Source organism: Callospermophilus lateralis, chromosome 4 (genome assembly GCF_048772815.1).
Source record: "Callospermophilus lateralis isolate mCalLat2 chromosome 4, mCalLat2.hap1, whole genome shotgun sequence".
Lineage (NCBI taxonomy): Eukaryota > Metazoa > Chordata > Mammalia > Rodentia > Sciuridae > Callospermophilus > Callospermophilus lateralis.
Window position 1 is genome coordinate 88751670 of NC_135308.1, and position 20692 is coordinate 88772361.

The following is a 20692-nucleotide window of genomic DNA, read 5'->3' on the forward strand; positions in this document are numbered from 1 at the left end:
CTCAGCCCCATATTTTATTCTTATCCCAATATTGTCCTCAGATTTATTTATCTGAGTTAAAACTTACTAAAAGTGATCCTGAGTTGATATGTAATTTGCACTAAGACTGAATTATGACTCATTTCTTATTTTGAACTTTTAAAAAATTTCATGTATATAACTAGAGTTTTATTTATATCACCCACCCAAATTCTAAACCTAATGTGAATATGAGAGGGAGGGGGTTCTGTTGTGAAAAATGATTAAGAATTTAACTCAAAATCTAAATTTTGTCTACTTGTTATCTTCTTGTCTTGGCAGAAGAATCTTCTAGAAAGCTGGACTGGGGTGTGACTAAGCTTATATACCTAATAGAGAGGAGCTTGAAATTGATATTTTATGCATATATGTACATATGCATAGTGAGATATCATATTTGAAGATAATATAAAATAAATACTAAGGATAACATTATCAAAAAGATAAAGTTAATTACTACAATATATTTGCTCCTTAAAAATAGACCATCCAATGTATGTTACTAGTTTTTTATCAGTTACTTGCTACTATATAATATTCTTAAGTCCTCTGGAGTGAAATATTCAATATGCCAATCTATTATTTTCTCTTTTAGAAAGAGCAAAGGCTGCTCTTCTGTGGGAAGCATGGCTGATGAGCTCATCACAGATCACTGGTTTGCCCTTATCAGTCCACACTTCTCATACACCATTAGGATGTTTCCCTGAGCTCCTGGTTGTCTGAATTCCTCAGTAACTATCTCAAATGTACACCTGATTCTTGTAATCTGACCTTTAGGTTAGGCTTATCTTTTTATAGGGCGAATCTCATTAGGGCCTCTCACTGCTTTGCAAATGTTAAATTTTTTCAGAAAGAACTTGCTTGCTCTCAAAGTGTGTTTGGGCTACTGGTATAACTTTCTAGTACCATTATCTGAATGTTATTCATGGAATATGCACCCATGTGCATGCACACATATGTATACACCCACTCTCCACCCCCACACATACTGTTTCATAGAATTCTAGAATTTTTAAACTGAAAAAAGACTTTGGATATTAACTTTCCAAATAGCTAATTTTCCTGATTCTGAAACTGAGCCTTAAAACTCTAAATCCATTTGATTGGTAATATAGACTGCAAATCTGCAAAATCTCTTAATTTATGGTACACAAATGCCTTATTAATATTGCTAACCTAATAATATAAAATATGTGTTTTTATTATTCTAATTTAATTGATGGAAAATAAAAGAAAGAAATCAAAACTGAAGGACTTTGTGTCATGAAATTGGGTCATTTCTTAAAATGAGCAAACATAATTATTTGATCATGTAACAACCCACATTCCTTTTCCTGTAACTTCTGTCCTACTTGAATCCCAAGAATCCCACCTATCCTATGCATTTCAGAGTTACAGAAAAAAATCTCACCTATCAACTTGTAATGTGTTTCCAATAAATTGTTCTGTGAGAAGCTAGAGGAAATAAGGCTTGTAGTGCACCTAGAATCGCTTTCTCTACCTGCACTCAGAGCTGTATGTGAATCCAGCATCTATCTTCACAGCATTTTCCAAGCTACAGGAAGGAACAAGAGGCCGGTCTTGGGTTCACACAGTGTGTCACTCTTACCATGCCTCTGTGGATCTGCTGCTCCCAAGTGAGACAGAAATCAGGTCTCACACCTCCACACTCCATTGCACTCTGAGCAAAGTTAAGCTACATCAGCTCCCTGTCACCCCAGGGGAGACCTTCTCATGAATATTGATTAACTAAAAGGGCATTTCTGCCATCTGGTTGGCAGATGAAATATAAAGGTCAATGCTTTTCATCCCTCGTCTTCAGTGATCTGAAGAAATGTGGATGGGGAGAAGTGGAAGGACTATTTACCTTATCAAGATGGTTGTAAAAATCAATATTTGCAGCACAGAGATACCTCCCAAGTAGTGTGGCATGGGTTGTAAATATTGTGGCAATAGGGAGTTTCCTGGCTCGGGAAAGAATCAATCCAGTTCCGGCCTGCCATTCATGAAATTGGACAATGACATGTTTACCATCTGCATGATCTGTCACCTACACCAGAAAAAGGCATTGAGAAAAGTTATTGGTGAAACATAATCTTGAGCATCATCCACAGCAATGGAGAGTCAAGGTATCTAAATTTATTGCAATTTAAAGAGGTCTAAATATGAGCCATACAGATTCAGCAAGGGTAAATGTTTTATAGAATTCAGTGGCGTATTTATAAAGTTCATATATTTTTATGTCTTAATCTCCCTTTCAGTGATATATCTGACTTATTTTTATATGCACAGAAGAAAAAATATTAACAGCAATACTAAATAATGAATGTTAGTAATAATATTTAAAAATTGAATAGATGTTTACTAGCTAAGAAATATTTGTTGAGTGGATGAATTAATGATAACAATAATATTCTTGAATATGTCACTGAGTGCCTTGAATATGTCACATATTCTTGAATATGTCACTAAGTTTGAACTACCCACTTAATAAGCTTTTGTATTTTAAAATTTATTTATTTTTTTTTACCTATTATTTATGTTTCAGTGCTGTGGATCAAACTCAGGACATCATGCATGCCAGGTCAGTACTTTACCACTGAACCACATACCCAGTCCAACAAGTTTCATTTTTTATTATGTATTTTTTGTGTTTAGTTATATACAACCCCAGGATAGACTCTGACATAATCATGAAAGCATGGAACACAGCCTGCTCCAATTCAGTCCCCAGCACTTCTCCCAGCATGCTCCCCCTCCCTTCACTGCATCAGTCCCTCTTCAATGCATTTACAGTTTACTTTTTTAAAAAAAATTAAAATAAATAACAAGTGATTCATGTTTTACGTCTGTCTTATTTGGGTTCTCTCTTCCTTAAAGCCAAAAGAATTTTAATTGATAAATTACTATTTTAAGAAAAAGGAATTAAGGAGAAAGAGAAATTCTAATAACTTGTTTAGAATTAAACAGCAGCTTAGTAAGGACCCAGGATCCAGGTCTAAATCCATTACACCGAACCAGGTTGGGCATTAGTCTCTTTGCCTTAAAGTTAGCTTGTTTCACTCCTACAAAAATTAATATTCACTATCCTGCTGGTGGTCTAAGGAAATACTCTTTTGAGAACCACTGACAAGGCTAAGCCCTCTGAATTTTACCTGCTCTTTAAGAAAAATCAGTTATTAACAGTTGTACAGATAGGGCTTGCCTGGTAGTTTTGCCTGTGCCTCAATGTCTCTACATATTGACCCTTTGGACCAAAGAAAATCTCTATTTTTGGAATTTTTTCTTTTTCTCCTTCTTTCTTTTTTTCTTTTAAGAGAAAACTGAGACTCTCTGGTGTTTTCTCTCTCTCTCTCTCTCTCTCTCTCTCTCTCTCTCTCTCTCTCTCTCTCTCTTCCAGTTCCCTTATCAGAAAGAATGATGGTAAGCGCACACACACATACACACACACACAATTTTGTGGCTGGCCTCAGCCTTGGGGCTGTGTCCTCAGATAGGCAGTCTAAAGAGAGTTGTGTTCACTAACTGATCTAAAACAGAACCAAGTGTCTGTATTAGGACAGATTCTGCCAATACCCTCCCCCTTCTTCTCCTATGCTGTCCCCAGCATAAAGCAGAAAGAATACCTGTCCATAGTCCCCTTCAATTGAAGGCAGCCTTCTACAGCTATTGGGGCATGACTTCATCAGAAGGAATGATTATGGGAAACACTTTCTCAACACTCAGTTCTATGATGTTTTTGTCCTTAGACTTTATTCCCACTGCTAGGGATGCTCTTCCCTCACCATCTGATTTTTTGGCTAGGTGTAATGAAAGGGATGCAAAGATATCCTATTGCCATGCTTTGAGGAGTCAAGAGAGTTCCAGCTTGACTTGTTTAACAAAAGTTGTCTTTTAATCTCTTTCTTTTTTACATATATGGATTATTCTACTTCAAAGGACTCATAAATAGCTTATGAGAATACTTTTGCCCTTTGGAAATAATAAGAATATCTACAAGTCACTCCTGTTGCCCAAGCACTCATGTGTAAGCCAAACAGAACATTTCAAATTCTCTGCTGCTCCCCAAATTTCACAATTCATGTATATAATGGATGATGAAAATCACCTCTTTTTTCTTGCATATCTATTGTGTTTCATCTACTCAGCTTACATAATTGCATATTTTATACATACAATTCCATTTAAATCTTAAGTGAATACATATTAAGTGAATACATATTAATAAGCATGATTATTACTTTATTATTACTCTGTTCCAAAGGTTGGAATTCAGTTGAGGAATGCTGGACAATTTCTTGGAATGTATTATAATTCCTTTAAAATGTATTAGGACAATCAAGAATGACATTATCTCAAAATCTGCTTAATCTAAATTCCTGGGATCATTTCTAGGCACTGACTGCAGTTGTGCCACTCCACTGTCTTATCATTATATGGTAAACTGTACCTCTTTTAAGAACCAGGCAGTTAAAGATCCAAATATGAGCATATCATTGGCTTCTCGATCATTATAAGGGATGCCGACACTGCATGCTTCCCAAAAGTCACCCTTCCACCTGTCCAGATTCCAAGCTGAGTAGCCTATGTCAAAGAGCACCACATAAGGACTCCCTTCTATCAGCCATCTTCCAAAATGCACCTGTTGTGTAGAGAACATATAGCCACATAATAACGTTAAATAATGCAAGAGAAGAAGATGTATATTAGCATAGAGAATGCAAACTTTATTTGAAGCTCAATAGCAGATTAGGCATGCTACATAGAGAAGAGTTTTGATGACATCTGAGGTTTGTACCTAGCTAAAGTGGACTCACATCCATTCCTGTACAATATCCACTTTCTGATCTTTGTTAAATTTGGTCATTTAAGAACAATGTATCTAGATAGCATAACTTTTGTTCATGTGTCACTCCTTACCCTCCTGGTTCCTTGAGCTTATACAAAGAGGATTTAGCATTATAGTCTATGCTTTTGTGATACAGTCACAGATGAAATGCTCTGTATGTTTAACAATCTGGAGCTGAATGTAACAGTCATTGTATTGTGTAATTCCCTGTATGAAACAGGATTTACAATACTTCCAACTACAAAAGAAGCTGCTTCTGTAGACAAATGTGTATGATCTATCTTACTACTCCTATTTAAAAAGATATGACCCAAAATGTTTCCTAATTATGTTGCTGCCAGACATCTTAACTAAATATTTTGCCAAAGATACATTATATCTTTTTTCTAGCAGCTGAAAGTCTAATCCTGTTAGTCTTCAAGTTGACTTTTTTGATTCCTATTTTATCTCAAGCAAATTTTAATGCATTAATTATCTCAGTTATTTTTCCAATTGTATTGATGTTAGTCACTTGTGTATCGAAGCTGCAACTTTCCTTTTGGTCTCTATATTTCTATAGTAATTTGCTTGTTCTTTTGCCTTGATTTTTATTTTATGTATATTATCCTAGTAGATAATATGCAACATTATAAGCCACTTACTTCAACTCCTTTCTAGAACTCAGAGATTAAGATTAGTCTCTTTCATTGCATAGCCAAACCTCTCTGGAAATTTGAATGTGTCCACATTGTTTACACCTTTACCCTTGGCACTCAACTAAAGCTAAATTTTGCAGAGCCTGAAAGCTCAATTTAATTCTCACTTCCTCTTATGGGACTCAGGCATATGTGGTGATGTCTCTACCCTATCCAAACTTTGACCAACCTTGAAAGACCTCATTTAAGTTGCTTCCATTGTAATTTAGTATTCATCATGCCACTCTTTCCTTTCAGGATTAAATTTTCAATACCTTTGTCAAAAGGAACTGAAATGCACTTCTAATATCCCAACCCCTTTAGCTGCATGCTAAGGAACTGGCTTCTGTTCCACCTCTCTCCAGGCAATAAAGACTGGGACTTGATGCTTTCTAATTTCCTAGGGGCTATTACAAACAAAGAAGCAGGTTAGATAAGCACATAGAGTTTTGAGGCTGCTGGAATCTCTGACCCAGCTGTTTGAGGAGAATATGGCCTGGATTTCGAATCATGAGACCAATCAGTCCAAAGTTCTTCTCATCTCCCTCTGCCTTGGAAAAACCCTTACTTTTATCCCAATAGTACAACATGCACCCTTCTGTCACTTCCCTCACATTCTCTGTGCTATTTTCTCTCCTAGTGTTTCTGGGACCTCCAGTTCCTTCGTTAATTACATATTGTGCTTCTTAAACTGCATGTACCTCCTAGACACCACTATGCACAGACCCCTCAAGTGAGGACTTCTCTCTCTTTTTTTTTTCATCTCCAGAAACTGTATTTCTTGGGAAATAAGTAAGTAAGAGGGAAAGTTATTTTTTTTTAACTGCTCTGAAACATTTAAAGCCTTCTTCTTTATTTGCATATGCTATTCAAACATAATTACTTTTACTTTTTCTAGTTTCTTTTTTTATCTTATCCTAGGCAATATCTCAAGTTTCTTAACCTACACATTTACCCCATAGTTGCTTGATCTTGTAGAAATCAAAGAACTTCATGTACATCTGGTTCCAGCCACCCAAGTTCATGGCTATGGTCTTACCCTTGTCAACCTGAACTGTTGCTGCTCTGAAACATTCCTCTCCAGCACCCTATTACCACACAACTTCTACAATTCTACTTCTCTCAGTGTGTCTCCTGGTGTATGTATTCTTTTTTCTTTAAAACGTTAAGTTCCTGGAATCTTCCGTATGTTCCTACATTATCACCTCCTTTCCTGTCCATTTAGATACCAAGGCACATCAATCCAATCCCTCTCACAATTACCTCCAACACTGTGCTGCTTTGCTTTTTATATAAATGCTGAAATAAAACAACTTTGGATCTCCATCTATTCAACTCCCAACTCTTTCACTCAGGATGCTGGTTTCTGCTACAAATAATCACTGTCAAATACATTTGTTTTAGTAAAAAGTTCTGACTACACTTCAAAGATATCTAGAAATTCTTATATATTCCTTACATATTTTTTCAGTACTTGTTCCTTCAAGTTCTCTTATTTCAATGCTTGCCTCCAGTTCTTACAAGATGACCTTTAACTCCTACTTTAGTAAGATCATTGAAAACATTGAGTGAGATTAGCCTGAGTCAACTATTTACATTCATATTTTATTTCCGGTTTAAGTGAAAAGGGTGAAGAACAGTTCTTTCAATATTGCTTTGGATCATGTTTTTTCCTACCATTCTCATTAACCTTACTCTCTTCAATCATGTATCTATTCTGACCTTGCAACTTCTCCCTATCTTAGTACATTTCGTTTTGGCATATAAATATGCTCAGGTTTCACCCATATTTAATAAGACACCAATTCTTAAAACCATGTTATCTGAAACTATTATCTTTCCCCTTTCAAAGAAAAATCTCACAGCTATAACTTCTATACCCTTTTTTCTCACCACTCATTCATTTCTTAACCCACTGCTATCTGATTTAACTTCTCCTTCTCCTAAAAACAAAACAAAAAAAACAAACAAACTGTATTTAGCAATGCTACCAATAACCCGAATATCTCCCAACTCAGTTGACCCTTGCTCAATCATTTGTTGCCTTAATCATTTTTTCATACTTGAAACTTTCTCCTCCCTTGTCTTAACATCATTATTCCTATTGCCGTTGTAATAAAGAACCACAAACCTAGTGACTTAAAACAGCACAAATTTATTATCTTACAGGTATGGAGGTCAGTCATCCAAAACAGGTATTACAGGACAAAGTCAACATTACAGGACAAAGTTGGCAGACGCTGCATTCAATCTGGAGTCTCTAGGAGAGAATATGTTATCTTGCCTTTTCCTGATTCTAAAGGCCACCTATGTTCATTGTGGGCCCTTCCTCTTTCTTCAAAGTACATGACTCCACCCTCTCCTTCCATAGTCAACACTTCTGCAATTCTAATTCTCCTGCCTCCCTCTTCTGAGGTCTCCTATACTTACACTAAACTCACTCCGATCATTCGGATTATTGCCCATTTCAACTTCCTTAACTCAGCCATATCTACAAAGTCCCTTTTTCTAGGTAAGGTAACATATTCAGAGGTTCTGAGGATTAGGAGATCCTTGTAACGTTGTTTCTATGCTTACAATCTCTGGCTCATTTTTAAAGAATGTTCTAACATATTGACATTTCCTGAGATTTGGCTCAAAACTTTTGCTCTTCGTCTATAAACTTCCACTGAACACTTTGTTTAATATCACTGACTTCACAATTTAAATACAAATAACTTCCTCAAAACCATCTCTACCCTTTACCTTCTTCAGAACTCCAAATCCATTGCCCTGTTAGACAGTTCACCTTGGTCTTCATGAGGTATCTCAAGTGCAATCTATTCAAGACCAAGTTCATCATCCTTCTCACAAACCCTCTCTTTTTCCCTAAGTAGGTGGAGGGTCTTCTCCTAGGAGTTGCTGTAATTTGCAGCCTGTTTCCCATAACGGTTTACTGAGAGTTGTGAGGTTCAATGTCAGTCCTTTACCTGGCAGCCATGTTGGTTCATTGCATCCACAGCTTTTCTGACAGCATCATTCATGGGTTCACATTGTTCCACCTGAGTCTTCACGTTATGCTCAAAATATGGACCTATCAGAAAATAATTTTCTCCCCATTCATCTGCTGTTGTTTTGGCCTTTGTCTGAATCACAGTATAGATACCTCCAACTGTTAAAAAAAAAAAAAAGGCCCTATTATCATTGGGGTTAGTAATTCATTTCAAGTGAGGAAGGGATGGAAATGCACTCTCATTTTAAATTTAACATTTGGGATCTTCTCAACACAAAAGTTTATTTAACTTTCTCAAAGAACAGGGTTTGACATGTTGTTGAGGGATGCTAACAAAATGCTACTGATTGGTTCAATTCTGGGTCAATTTTAAAGCCCCTTCTGGGCAGAAGCAGATAGGGACATTTCCAAGGAATCTGAAGAGAGGCTTGGAGTAAAACAGCACTTGGTTTAAAGTTCCATTCACAGTGAAGCCTCAAAGTAAGGACAAACAGCCATTGTCACATGTCCTTTGCAGTAGTCACCTTTCACTTCTTCTCCCTTCTCCAAGAAAGGGCTCAGGTGTGTTCAAGTCATGGCCATTGTTGCTTGCAATTGGGAGAAAAATCTCCCAGGCTAAGGTGCATTCCCTTTCTAAGGCCTAAGCAAGGTTCCTTTTGACAAGGGGAAAGACATGATAGATTTTGATGGGAAATGCTTGGGCCAAATCTGATGGCAATCAGTGACACAAATTTTCAGGCTCATGTCATTGCTTTATTTCCCCCCTTGGGCATTGCTGCTACCAGTATTAAAACATAAAACCAAAAAACTGTGTGTACTCCTGGATTCAGCACTTCCAAATCTATAAAATTATCCTGGGGGAAAATAAGAAGAGTGACCAAAGATATATGTGCAGGGTATCTATTGAAGCGATATAATGGCAAAAAATTAACACCGACTTAGATTGAATTAGTTAACTCTCTTAACTAGCCTAAGGCTCAATTATCTCATCTGTTAAATGAGGGTTAAGTAGTAGTTAGCTTAGGCAGAAAGAGTGATTGTAGTGGCAGTGTTAAAAACCAGGTCTCATTGGCTGGGATGTAGCTCAATGGTAAGTACCTGCCTAGCATGTCTAAGACTCTGGTGTTTGATCCCCAACACCGCAAACACAAAACAAGTAAAATGTCACTTAAAAGGATGAAAAAATTAGGAATGAGCTATAAGCAAGGGATTGACTCAAGAAATTCAGTGTGAAATTCTGGAGCTAATAAGAATTGGGCACCAATTTTCAACTCAATTAAAAGCACGCCTGTAATCCCAGCAGCTCGTGAGGCTGACACAGGAGGATCACATGTTCAAAGCCAGCCTCCAGCAACAGCAAGGCGCTAAGTGAGACCCTGTCTCTAAATAACACACAAAATAAGGCTGGGGATGTGGCTCAGTGGCCGAGTGCTCCAGGATTCAATCCCTGGTACCCCCCGCCAGATAGATAGATAGATAGATAGATAGATAGATAGATAGATAGATAGATAGATTTTACTCCTTGTACAATGAAAAGAAAGTTTCTTCTCATTTTCTACTGCTGTTTTACAAAAAGTTTTCTGATTAATTGGAATATGGATTTTGATAACTACTGTATTTCTTAAATTTCTTATTTCAGTAGACTTTAAATCATTAGTTTTCTCAATAGTTTCAACCAATGGTCATCATTGCTGTGAAATTTTCTTTAAACCTGAGGCACTCAAAATACACTTTTTGGAAAATTCCCTTTTGAGGGAGTGAGACACAAAAGGCAAATGTTGGTACTATTATGTGATGCTAACCAGATTCATTAATATATCAAAGAGCTAATGTGACTCCAAAAATGTAATGCAAACAATTTTCATGCACTTACACAATGTCCTCTTCATCTGTAAAGAAAGACATTTTGTCTTTACACAAAAGAAAGTTGAACTGTCATTTGAACATAATCAATCACACACAGCCTGTAAGGAGGGAGCAGGGAACACCTGAAGAGGCTGTGCAAAATGCACTGGTAAGAGCTTCTTGCTTGGATCATTACTTACCCCATTCAACAATGGATCTACATCTATGTAAATTTATGTCCAGGTCAACTATATGTAAACATTTCCCTAAATTCTGGAAATTTTTGTGAACTGTTGACATTATTTGCTAAGGAAAATTACTTTAGAGAAGCAATTTGCAAGAGCAAGTAAAAGGAACTCTGAAGTGTGAGAGTCACATCTTGACAACACATTTAAATACATGTATGTTTTATTCAAAACCACTACCTACAAAAATGCAAAAATTTCAATTAATTTCTCCTCTTATATATTCTCACTCTATCAGGGGAATAAGCTACAGAGTTTTGGTGGTACATATTTATTAAATGCCATACCTTCACTTTTATTCTTGAAAATCCTTATTTGTAACTGTGTCTCACCCATAGATTTTAGAGCATCCTCGTTCATTATGTTATGTGTTTCAAATTCAAATTGATTTGAGTGAATTAAAATATATTTTTATTTGCTAAAGAAGGTAAGGAGAAAGAAAAAAACTATTTTAATGGTGCTGGGGGTAAACCCAGGGACTTGTGCATATTATACAAGCACACTACCACTCAGCTATACCCCCAGTTTCTGAAATTCTTTATTTGAAAAAACAAATGATAAGATTTCAGAATCAAACTACAAAGATAATCAGTGAATTCATTTGCTACTTCATTTCCTTTAGATAGATATTTCCAAAATAGCCAGTGTGTTTATAAATAGAATGGCTGTGCTCTTTTAGAGTTTCTAGAATGAAAATATGAAACTTAAAAAAATTACAACCTAGGTTGGAATGAGACCTGATTATAAATACAGGTTCCACTCCACAATCCTGTGGGGACATCCTCTTCTTGCTATTTTGTATATTCAGCACCTGTTGCCTCTCCTTGTCCCCTGCGTAATTATTTGTCAACTAGTTTCCCTCAGCTTTTACTGTTACCACACTTTGCCCCAGCCTTCTTTCTTAGCATGCTGGAGTATTACTAAGTGCAGGGCATAGAGATAGAGTCTCTCATCTTTAAATTTAAGGTATAAATCAGAGGTTCACCAACACATACTTCTTTTTTTAAATCAGCAAATAAATGCCATTTTATGTTTTAAAAGACACATTTAATATTATTAGTGAATTATTGCTTTTCCACAGTTTAGATCATTGAATCTGGACTTCACCTTCACTTTCAAACAAGTACTTTGTATCTTATTGATTTGTGTTTTCCTGAAACAACATGGGAGTTATCTTTAGTGTGAGGACAAAGTATCAAGCCTTTCATAAGCAAGAAAAGATGAGCTACCATGGCACATATAGCAAAGAGGAGCTAAAACCCTAACTTTTCACCTAAGAACACTGCTAATTTTACTAAAAATCACTATTCCAAAGCAGAATAGAATGGACACTAGCCATAATAATGACCTCACTGTCTCCATGTGTGTGTGTATGTGTGCACACGCACGCATTGGTATTTATTATTATGTACTTCCATAATAAAACTGATTAAATCTTGACTATTTTAAAATGCTCAAGTTACAGAATTTGGAAGTCATTTGTTTACTTCAGGATATGTAATTGCTAATCGGACACTCCTGTACCAAGACACATTTGCAGGAGCAAAGATAGTCATTAGGTAGGACATCATTCTCTGAGGCAGTCCTTCCCTAAATATTTGTGTTCCCAGCACTTTATTAATTCTGTGGTTTAAATCAAAGTAGCTGCAGTCTCCACAGTGAGAGGCGATATTCAACTTTGGGCAAAGCACACTCACCCTGATACATCTACAATAATATTTTCAAATGTTCTATATAGGATAAGCTTGATATTCTAGATAACATGGTATTCTAGATGTAAAGGAAGTGGGGAGACTGGTATTTGTCTTGACTCTGTGTGTGCTATGCAGATTTTGCTTGAATTGTGTGGCTCACGTATTATGGCTTAGGATGCCATTGACTTATCTCTGCCAGGCAAAGAAATTGCAACCCTGAATTACTATGTCATCCATGATTTAATTAACCTTGACCTGCGTCTTTTTTTTATTCTTTCTAATCTTGTGTTTAAAATAAAATCATGGAATCATTCAAAGTGAAAGCCAGTATGATAATTGATGATTTAATTTTCTCTTCTTATAAATAAATTTTATGAAAAATTAATAGCAATAAGATAATGCCTACAGAGCATTTATTAAATGCAGGTACTGTTGCAAATAACTTATGATTGATATTTTTAAAAACTTTCACAACAGCACTACAGGTAGATGCAATCATTATTTTTTAAATGGTGACACTGAGACAAAAAGAGGTTTGAAATGGATACAACATCACATAGGTAATGGACGAGTTGGGATTCCCACTTAGATAGTCTGACATCAGAATCCTCAGGCTAAAGTCAGCAAGAACATAATTTAAATGAATGGAGCAACGAATTGATGGATTTCTCAAAAATGGTGTGGGGAAGGAAGGAAACAGGATTCTTATATTTTACTTTGTTTTTGCTCCAGAATCTTCTGGATTGACAAAAAGGAATTTAGGGGCTTAGAGTATTTTGGAGCCACAAATTTTCTTTCTTTTTTCTTTTTCTTTCTTTCTTTTTTTGTAACTGACATATAAATATTATACATATTTATGGGGTACTATATGATGTTTCAGTATATGTATAGATTGCATAATGTTCAAATCAGGGTAAGCATACCCACAGCTAAGATCATACCAGATAGGTAAAAGCCAAAAGCTTTCTATTTAAGATCTAGAACAGAACAAGTACGCAAACTTTTAACTCTTATTTATTATAAAGTACCAGAGCATCAGACAAGAGAAAGCAATAAGTGGCATCCAAATTGGAAAAAAAAGAAGTCAAATTGTCATTCCTTGCAGATGTAGAAACTTCCAAAGACTTCACAAAAAAAAATTATTAGAACTTATAAATGACTTCAGCAAAGTTTCAAATAGTTTTCTATTTGCAAAAATCAACATACATTTCTATATGCCAATAGCAACTTATCTGAAAAAAGAAATCAAGAAAGCATTCCTATTTACAATAACTACACACAAAATTAAATATCTAAGAAATAATCTACCCAAAGAGGTAAAAGATCTCTACAGTGAAAACTATAAAACATTGATGACAGGGCTGGGGCTGTAAGCTCAGCAGCAGAGAACTTGTCAAGCATGCATGAGGCACTGGGTTCAATCCTCAGCACCACATAAAAATAAACAAATAAAATAAAGGCATTCTGTCTATTCACTACTAAAAAAAATATTTTTTAAATAAAACATTGATGGCAAAATTGAAGAAGACACTAAAAAAGAAAAGCCATACAATGTTCATGGATTGTAATAATTAATATTGTTAAAATGGCCATAATATTCAATGAAATTCCTATTGAAATACCAAGGGCATTTATATCAGAAACTGAAAAAGCCGTCTTAAAATTCATATCAAAGCGTAAAAGAACCCAAATAACCAAAGAAATCTGGAGTGGGGAGAAACAAAAAAGCAGGAGGCATCACACTAACAGACTTCAAAATATACAACAAAGTTAAAGTGATCAAAACAGCATTTTACTGTCACAAAAACAGAGTAGTGGAACAAAAAAGAAATTCTAGGAACAAACCATTCATCTATAGCTAAGATATTTTTGACAACAGTGTAAGAATATATACTGGGGAAAGGACAGTTTCTTTAATAAATGATGCTGTGAAAATTGTATATCCACAAGCGGAAGAATGAAACTAAACCTCAACCTTGCACCAGTTACAAAAATCAAGTCAAAATATATTAGACACTTAGATGTGAGATCTGAAACTATGAAACCACTAGTAGAAAACAAGAGAAACATTTCAGGACATTGGAACAGGCAAGGATTTGTGGATACAACATAGTGAAATTAGACAAATGTGATTTTATTACATTTGTGCAAATCTTCTACAAAGCAAAGAAAAAGAACAGAATAACAAGACAACCCACAGAATGGGAGAAAATATCTGCAAACTATACAACTTAGTAAGGGATTAAGATAAAAATATGTAAGGAACACAAATAACACACTAGCAAAAAAGAAAAATCCAATTTAAAAATGGGCAATATAGAATCTATATAGACATATTTCATATGAATCATGGTTCCTACATCAATCAGAAATCTCTGTAGAGCTCTACTTACAAAAGTATGTAGTCTTCTTCTCAAAAAAAAAAAAACCTCTTAAAAAATATATGCACATATCTTTTCAGATACAATTTCTAAAGGTTCACAGACTCCTTGAGGCTTGAGGCCCATGTATATCAAGGTTCTCTCCTACAGAATGCCTCCCTCTGAAGAGTAAACTTGTGGTTATACTAGATTTCTACCAGGCCATTTGACTACAAGTTTTGAGTTTGTCCATGTGCCCTTTGTGCCATATGACCTAGAGCTGTGATTTCCAGTTTGAGGAGGCAGCAGGTGAAAATATTATGTCCAGTAACATGCTGACTTGGGACTAAATCAATTTGTGTCTGGTCTGTTTTGAGAAGAAAGCTTTTATTTTAGGATTAAATTTCAGAAGTCTTTATACCTCTTAGTTTCATTTTATTTGTGACAGAGTCCATTAAATTCTTTATGATACAAAATCTTCAACATGATGATCTAGCTATAGTTGGCAAGGTTTGGGGAAAGTCTGTGCAGAAGAAATTATAGTAAGGTCTGAGCAAAGAGGGAGAAAGTAAACTCCCCCCCAACATTTGGAGAAAACTTCCCATCTTAGGCAGTACAGCTTTTCTGCTTTTCTTTTCTCCCAATTTTTAACAGTACTTTTTCAAAAACACATCAGATATTTAGCACTTCCCATTATTTAGAAGTTAATGGCTCTGTTTACTTTTCATGGATTGGAGATAAAATTATTATCCTTGAAGATAATAATTCATCAGGAGCTTCACAATCTAGCCCCAGAAGGTTTCTCCTGTCTTCCTTCATATTCCTTCCTCTTCCCTTTCTGAACTGCACTGAGATCTCTGAACAGGGCGCATTTCTGCATCTTGGCATGTGTACCAATGCATCTCAGCCTGTGTAGGTCTCTCACACAGAACTCTCTATCTTTATTGCCTCCTCTGTCATATTTGCCCCACATCAGTTCAAACTTAAATATAAACTCAAATGTCTCTTCATTAGAAAGGTTCTCCACAAACCCCAAAACTCAATTAAGAATCCCACCACAACCACTACCAATAGCACCACACATAATCTTCAAGCACCTTTCTCTCTAACCCTGACACTACTGCATGTGTCTATAGCTGCATGTTCAATGTCAATCTTCCTGCAAGTCTATAAATGTTGAAAGATTGGAAATCAATTCTATTTGTTTGTTTGTTTAGGGTACCAGAGATTGAACTCAAGGGCATTCAACCATGGAGCCACATTCCCAGTCCTATTTTGTATTTTATTTAGAGACAGGGTCTCACTGAATTGCTTAGCACCTTGCTTTTGCTGAGGATGGCTTAGAACTCGAGATCCTCTTGCCTCAGCCTCCCAAGCCGCTGGGATTATGGGAGTGTGCTACCCTGCCCAGCTCAATTCTATTTTGTTAAATTCTGTCTCTCTAGTCTTTTATTGCTTGACACCTAACAGATACTTGATAAATCTTTTTTGAATAATAGATGGATAACAAAAAATGGATAATTAATAAAAGCAATAAATTTAAGGTGAATATGAACCACTGAAAGGTTATTTGGATATTATTATTAACAACCAATAGTTTAATTGTGACTCCTTTGTTAGTTATACTTTAAACATTTCCATAACTCACTGGCAAAGAACTGGTAGTGAGAAATTTTGTTCCTCTCTAAAAAACCCTTTTTTTCTTTGTTATGAAAAAACTTCCTTGTTTGCCACAGAACATTGTAAGATGACTCAAACATATTATTTTCATTTTATTCATGAATAATCTGATACTGAGATAGTTCAAGAGGGTTTTTTTATTATTCAGAGGTCTCTAACATTTGACTACAAATCAGAGCTTTTTCAGCTATAGGACATATCCTTAGATAGTAGAGGTCTCAAAATTTAATTCTTATGTGGCAGTAAAAAAGGGGAATCAGACTGGGAAGAAACCTACATCTTAGTCCTCTGTCTTCCATTTGCTTGTTCATTTAGTGCCTCTATATATCTATTTTGTGTATTAAATAGAAGGGTTGGATTTATAATCCCTAAGATGCCTCAAGCTGTGGCTATAAACTTCAGGAAAGTCAAGTTCAAAGCAAATTTATATTGTCAGGGATGAATGGAATCATTGTATGTCTCTATTAAAATTTTTGACAAAATCAGTCTCAGAGAGATATTAAAAATATCAAGACTGAAATCAGCATGCACATGATTGGGATTTAAGACCCCTGGGATAAGTTTTCATTAGTTCCATTAATGTTTGATAAATGGAGAGCAAACACGGAAAGAAAGGAGGCTTGCTAAAGTGTGGGCACTGGGCTGAGGTCGTCTGGGCTGACTCTGTTTGCTAAGAACCACTCACCCCAATTTTTTCCACCAAGGAGCTATGTCCTTGAGCTCTTGCTTACTCCATTGAGGAAATCTTCATTTCAAGGTACGCCCTGGGATTCATGTATTGTAGTGGTGGCTCTATGCCAGAAACCTTGGCCATTTTTAAAAACTGGGCAAAAAGGAACAGTTTTTCATGTGGTTTCTGTTTGCTTTTAGCTGATATTGGGTGATATATTTTGTCACTTGTTGTCCCTATAGAGAGATCCATTAGATCCAGGACCTTCATTCGACCTGTTCCTTTTCCTCTGGATTACATAATTAAAATTAATTTATTCCTTTCTTTTGCAGTGGAGTTCATATTACATAATATTTTGCAAAATAAAACTTGTTTGCTCACAATAAAAATAAAATAAAATAAAGACTGGGCAGAAAAAAACTGTGACAGGAAAAAGAACATTGGAAAGATCTACTTGTAAGATACTTCTCTACTGTACAGTAAAGTCCCTTTTCTCCTTGCTCCTTCTCAATGCACCAGGAAGACTGGACCTAGTTCTTTCACCTGAATTCTATGCCCTTTTGCATAGATAGAATTAATTGATAATTTTGATATAAGGAATTTTACAAATGCAATTTTTGAACAGTTGGCATAAGATAAAAATCAGAACAGAAGCCAAGTATAATCGTAATTTGGGATTATTCTGGGTCTAACTAGTCAAAAGGAAGAAGCCATGTATCATATTTATGTTTTCATTTCAGCTTCTTCAAATTATACAGCTTGTCACTGTTATTTACCCATCAATATCTGGACCTGTTTCTTCATGATGTTAAAGAATTCAGCCTTCAAAACCATTATCTTTTCTTTGTTAGATAACGTTTTTTCCTTCATAGTCTTAACAATTTTTAACTAGAATCTATCAATCTATAAGAATTGTTCTTTGATAATTGTACAGGTACCTGTAGTATTAAAACCAATCTGGATTGCCTTCTCCAACTCAGCATAATCAGGTTATATCTTATTAGGAAATTATTTTATTTGATCAATTTGATTTTCTTATTTTATAATTTCTATGTATGCATAGCATTGAAGAAAAATACCTTCAGTCTTTTCAGCATTTTGTCTTCTGATCAGATTTTACATTAAAACTTTAATTCAAAAATAATCTTAAATTATTAGAAATGCTATGAAATGTTTCATACAATTGCTAATAGCATGTGGAGTTTAAGTTTCTTCATATGGTACTTCCCAAAATAAAGGACTTAAAAGTACTTAAAGTACTTATGAAGATTTTATTGATGAAAAAAATCATAAAACAACAAAAAATAAACTTTTCATTCTTATTTTATTGTAACATGGATTTAAAATTATTATTTGAATTCACATTTTCTGGCAATGACTAATTTTTTCACTTACTCCCTCTTCAACACATACACAAGTCTTAAGTTTCCACTGTCTGTTGAAATAGATTAGATCAAATGTCACCCTTGCTCATGCATTATCACTGAAGCATCACCTATGAAATCCAAATCTATATTCTTCAGCAACCTGAGAAATAGTTACCATCAGGAGCAGCACAAACCTTTATTGGTCACCTCCCAAGAAACTTCAAAGAGCAGTAAATCCTCCACAGGAAGTTTTTCAGCTTCCCACTGAGGAAGCCCACTTAGGGATGTCACAGATAATGATCGGCCTCGAAGCATTCTTCTTCCAGTCTTCTAAAACCCTTGATTGATTCCCTGTTTCAATTAATTGCAATTCCTGGATAGGAGCACTTAGAAACACAGAAGTTTAGAGCCTGGTAGGTATCAAGCTCTAGTAGATACTCGAAGAGTAAATGAGTAGAACAAAATCTCCAGTGCTTCCCAGAGAACTCCCAATTGAAGGAGGGCTTATCTTTTTGTCCAATGAGGACACTATCCCTTACTACTATCTACCTAAATGACCCAGAGCAATCTCGAGTAAAATCCTGCTGTTCAGGGATTGAGCAGGCTCCTCCTGGGACAGGTTGAGCGTGATACAAATCCAGCCCTTTAGCCCTTGTCCTTTTGACCAAGCTAGACTCACACTGTCTCCAGGGCTTGTTTCATCATTTCCAGAGCAATCCAATATTAGCAAAGCAATTTCCCTCATAAAGTTTGCAGACTACATGTAGAACTGGTTGAGATATGTTTCCAGTTTTAAATTCTTTTAGCTTTCTATTCTTTGTTTCTTTCTTGTTTTTTGAGGGGGAGTGGGTACCAGGGATTGAACTCAAGAGCACTCAACCACAGAGGCACATCTCCAGCCCTATTTCGTTTAGAGAGAGGGTCTCACTGAGTTGCTTAGCAACTCAACTTTGCTGAGGCTGGCTTTAAACTTCAGATCCTCCTGCCTTAGCCTCCCAAGCCGCTGGGATTACAGGTGTGCATCACAGCACCTGGCTCTATTCTTTCTTTTTTAACACTTTTTTCTAGAGCTTTAAAAATTTTATTTCTGGTTATTTCCTTCTACACTTACAAATTTAATTTTGATGATAAGCATAGCTCTTGTTTATCTCTTTCTTAATAACTTAAATTCTCCCCCCCATATCAAAAGTATAAATCTTAGTGTGTCTTTGGGTATAGCATATAATAAATGTATTTTTGACTGGTCAATGATTATCAGTCCACAGTTAAATGAGCTAGTAGAAATTAATTTTAGTCACACTGTATATTTACAAATATGATCAAATTGATGAAGAATGATTCAATGATTCCAGTGTGGTTTTACACACCTATGATCTTAGTACCTTGGGAGGTTGAGGCAGGAAGATCACAAGTTTGAAGACAATCTCTGCAACTTAGCAAGACCCTGTCTCAAAATTAAAATAAAAAAGGGCTAGAGATGTAGCTCAATGGCTGAGCACACCTGAGTTCCATCCCCAGTGCCAAAAAAAATATTAATAATAATAATAATTTAATGGATGTGGATGGGAATATGTTCAAATACAGGAAAAAAGTTACAGTAGAAATATCATTAGGATAACATTGCCAATAAATGCCATATATTTGCTTTCTCATGTGTTTGTATGTGTATTTGTATCAATATATTCACACACACACACACACACACACACACACAATTTTGTTTCTAAAGTAAGGACATTCACAGCATGCTTTAATTCGAACCATCTTGCTTTACAGATTTACCTGGCAGTCTGTATTTTTACATTATACCATGTAGCAGCAGAATTGAAACTCATACAAAGTAATGTTCAGGTTAGAATTATAAGTACATTGTCAAAGCATAATTTGTTCCTTATTATAATACTATCTTAGAAACATTTATTAGGTCTGTAGTCTCACTCCATGTAGTTGGCCTAATTGACTTAAGCCTGTTTTAATGACTCAAGATAGGTGAAATCATATTTTATTATGTGATATTAATAATTTATGTAAATCAAGAAAAATAAACATGTCTTCCATGATTCAGCAACATATTTGATTATCTTTGTCTACAAATGTAAATATACATACACAGTTTATTATCCATTTGTTTGAATTGTGGAAAAAAAAGGCTACATGGCTAATCAAAAAATCAAGTACTAAAATAATAGAGATATGAGGCTATGTTGTTGAAAAGACTTTTTTACATAATGATTTATTTGTTCGTGTTGACTTAACTTCTAAGTGTTCTGCAAACACAAATTCCAATAAAGCCCAACA

At 35.4% G+C, this 20692-nt stretch overlaps 1 protein-coding gene across 1 annotated transcript in view; it reads right to left on the bottom strand.

Annotated features, from left to right (window-relative positions):
• Gys2 (glycogen synthase 2) overlaps positions 1-18709 on the bottom strand; it is a 52681-nt gene extending 33972 nt beyond the window's left edge. The window contains exons 1-4 of the mRNA XM_076852723.1: positions 18589-18709; positions 8511-8692; positions 4469-4660; positions 1886-2068 (exon numbers count right to left, since the gene is read on the bottom strand). Of these exons, the coding sequence (XP_076708838.1) occupies positions 1886-2068; positions 4469-4660; positions 8511-8692; positions 18589-18709 (678 nt within the window). The remainder of the gene's footprint in view (positions 1-1885; positions 2069-4468; positions 4661-8510; positions 8693-18588) is intronic.
• Positions 18710-20692: the final 1983 nt, after the last annotated feature.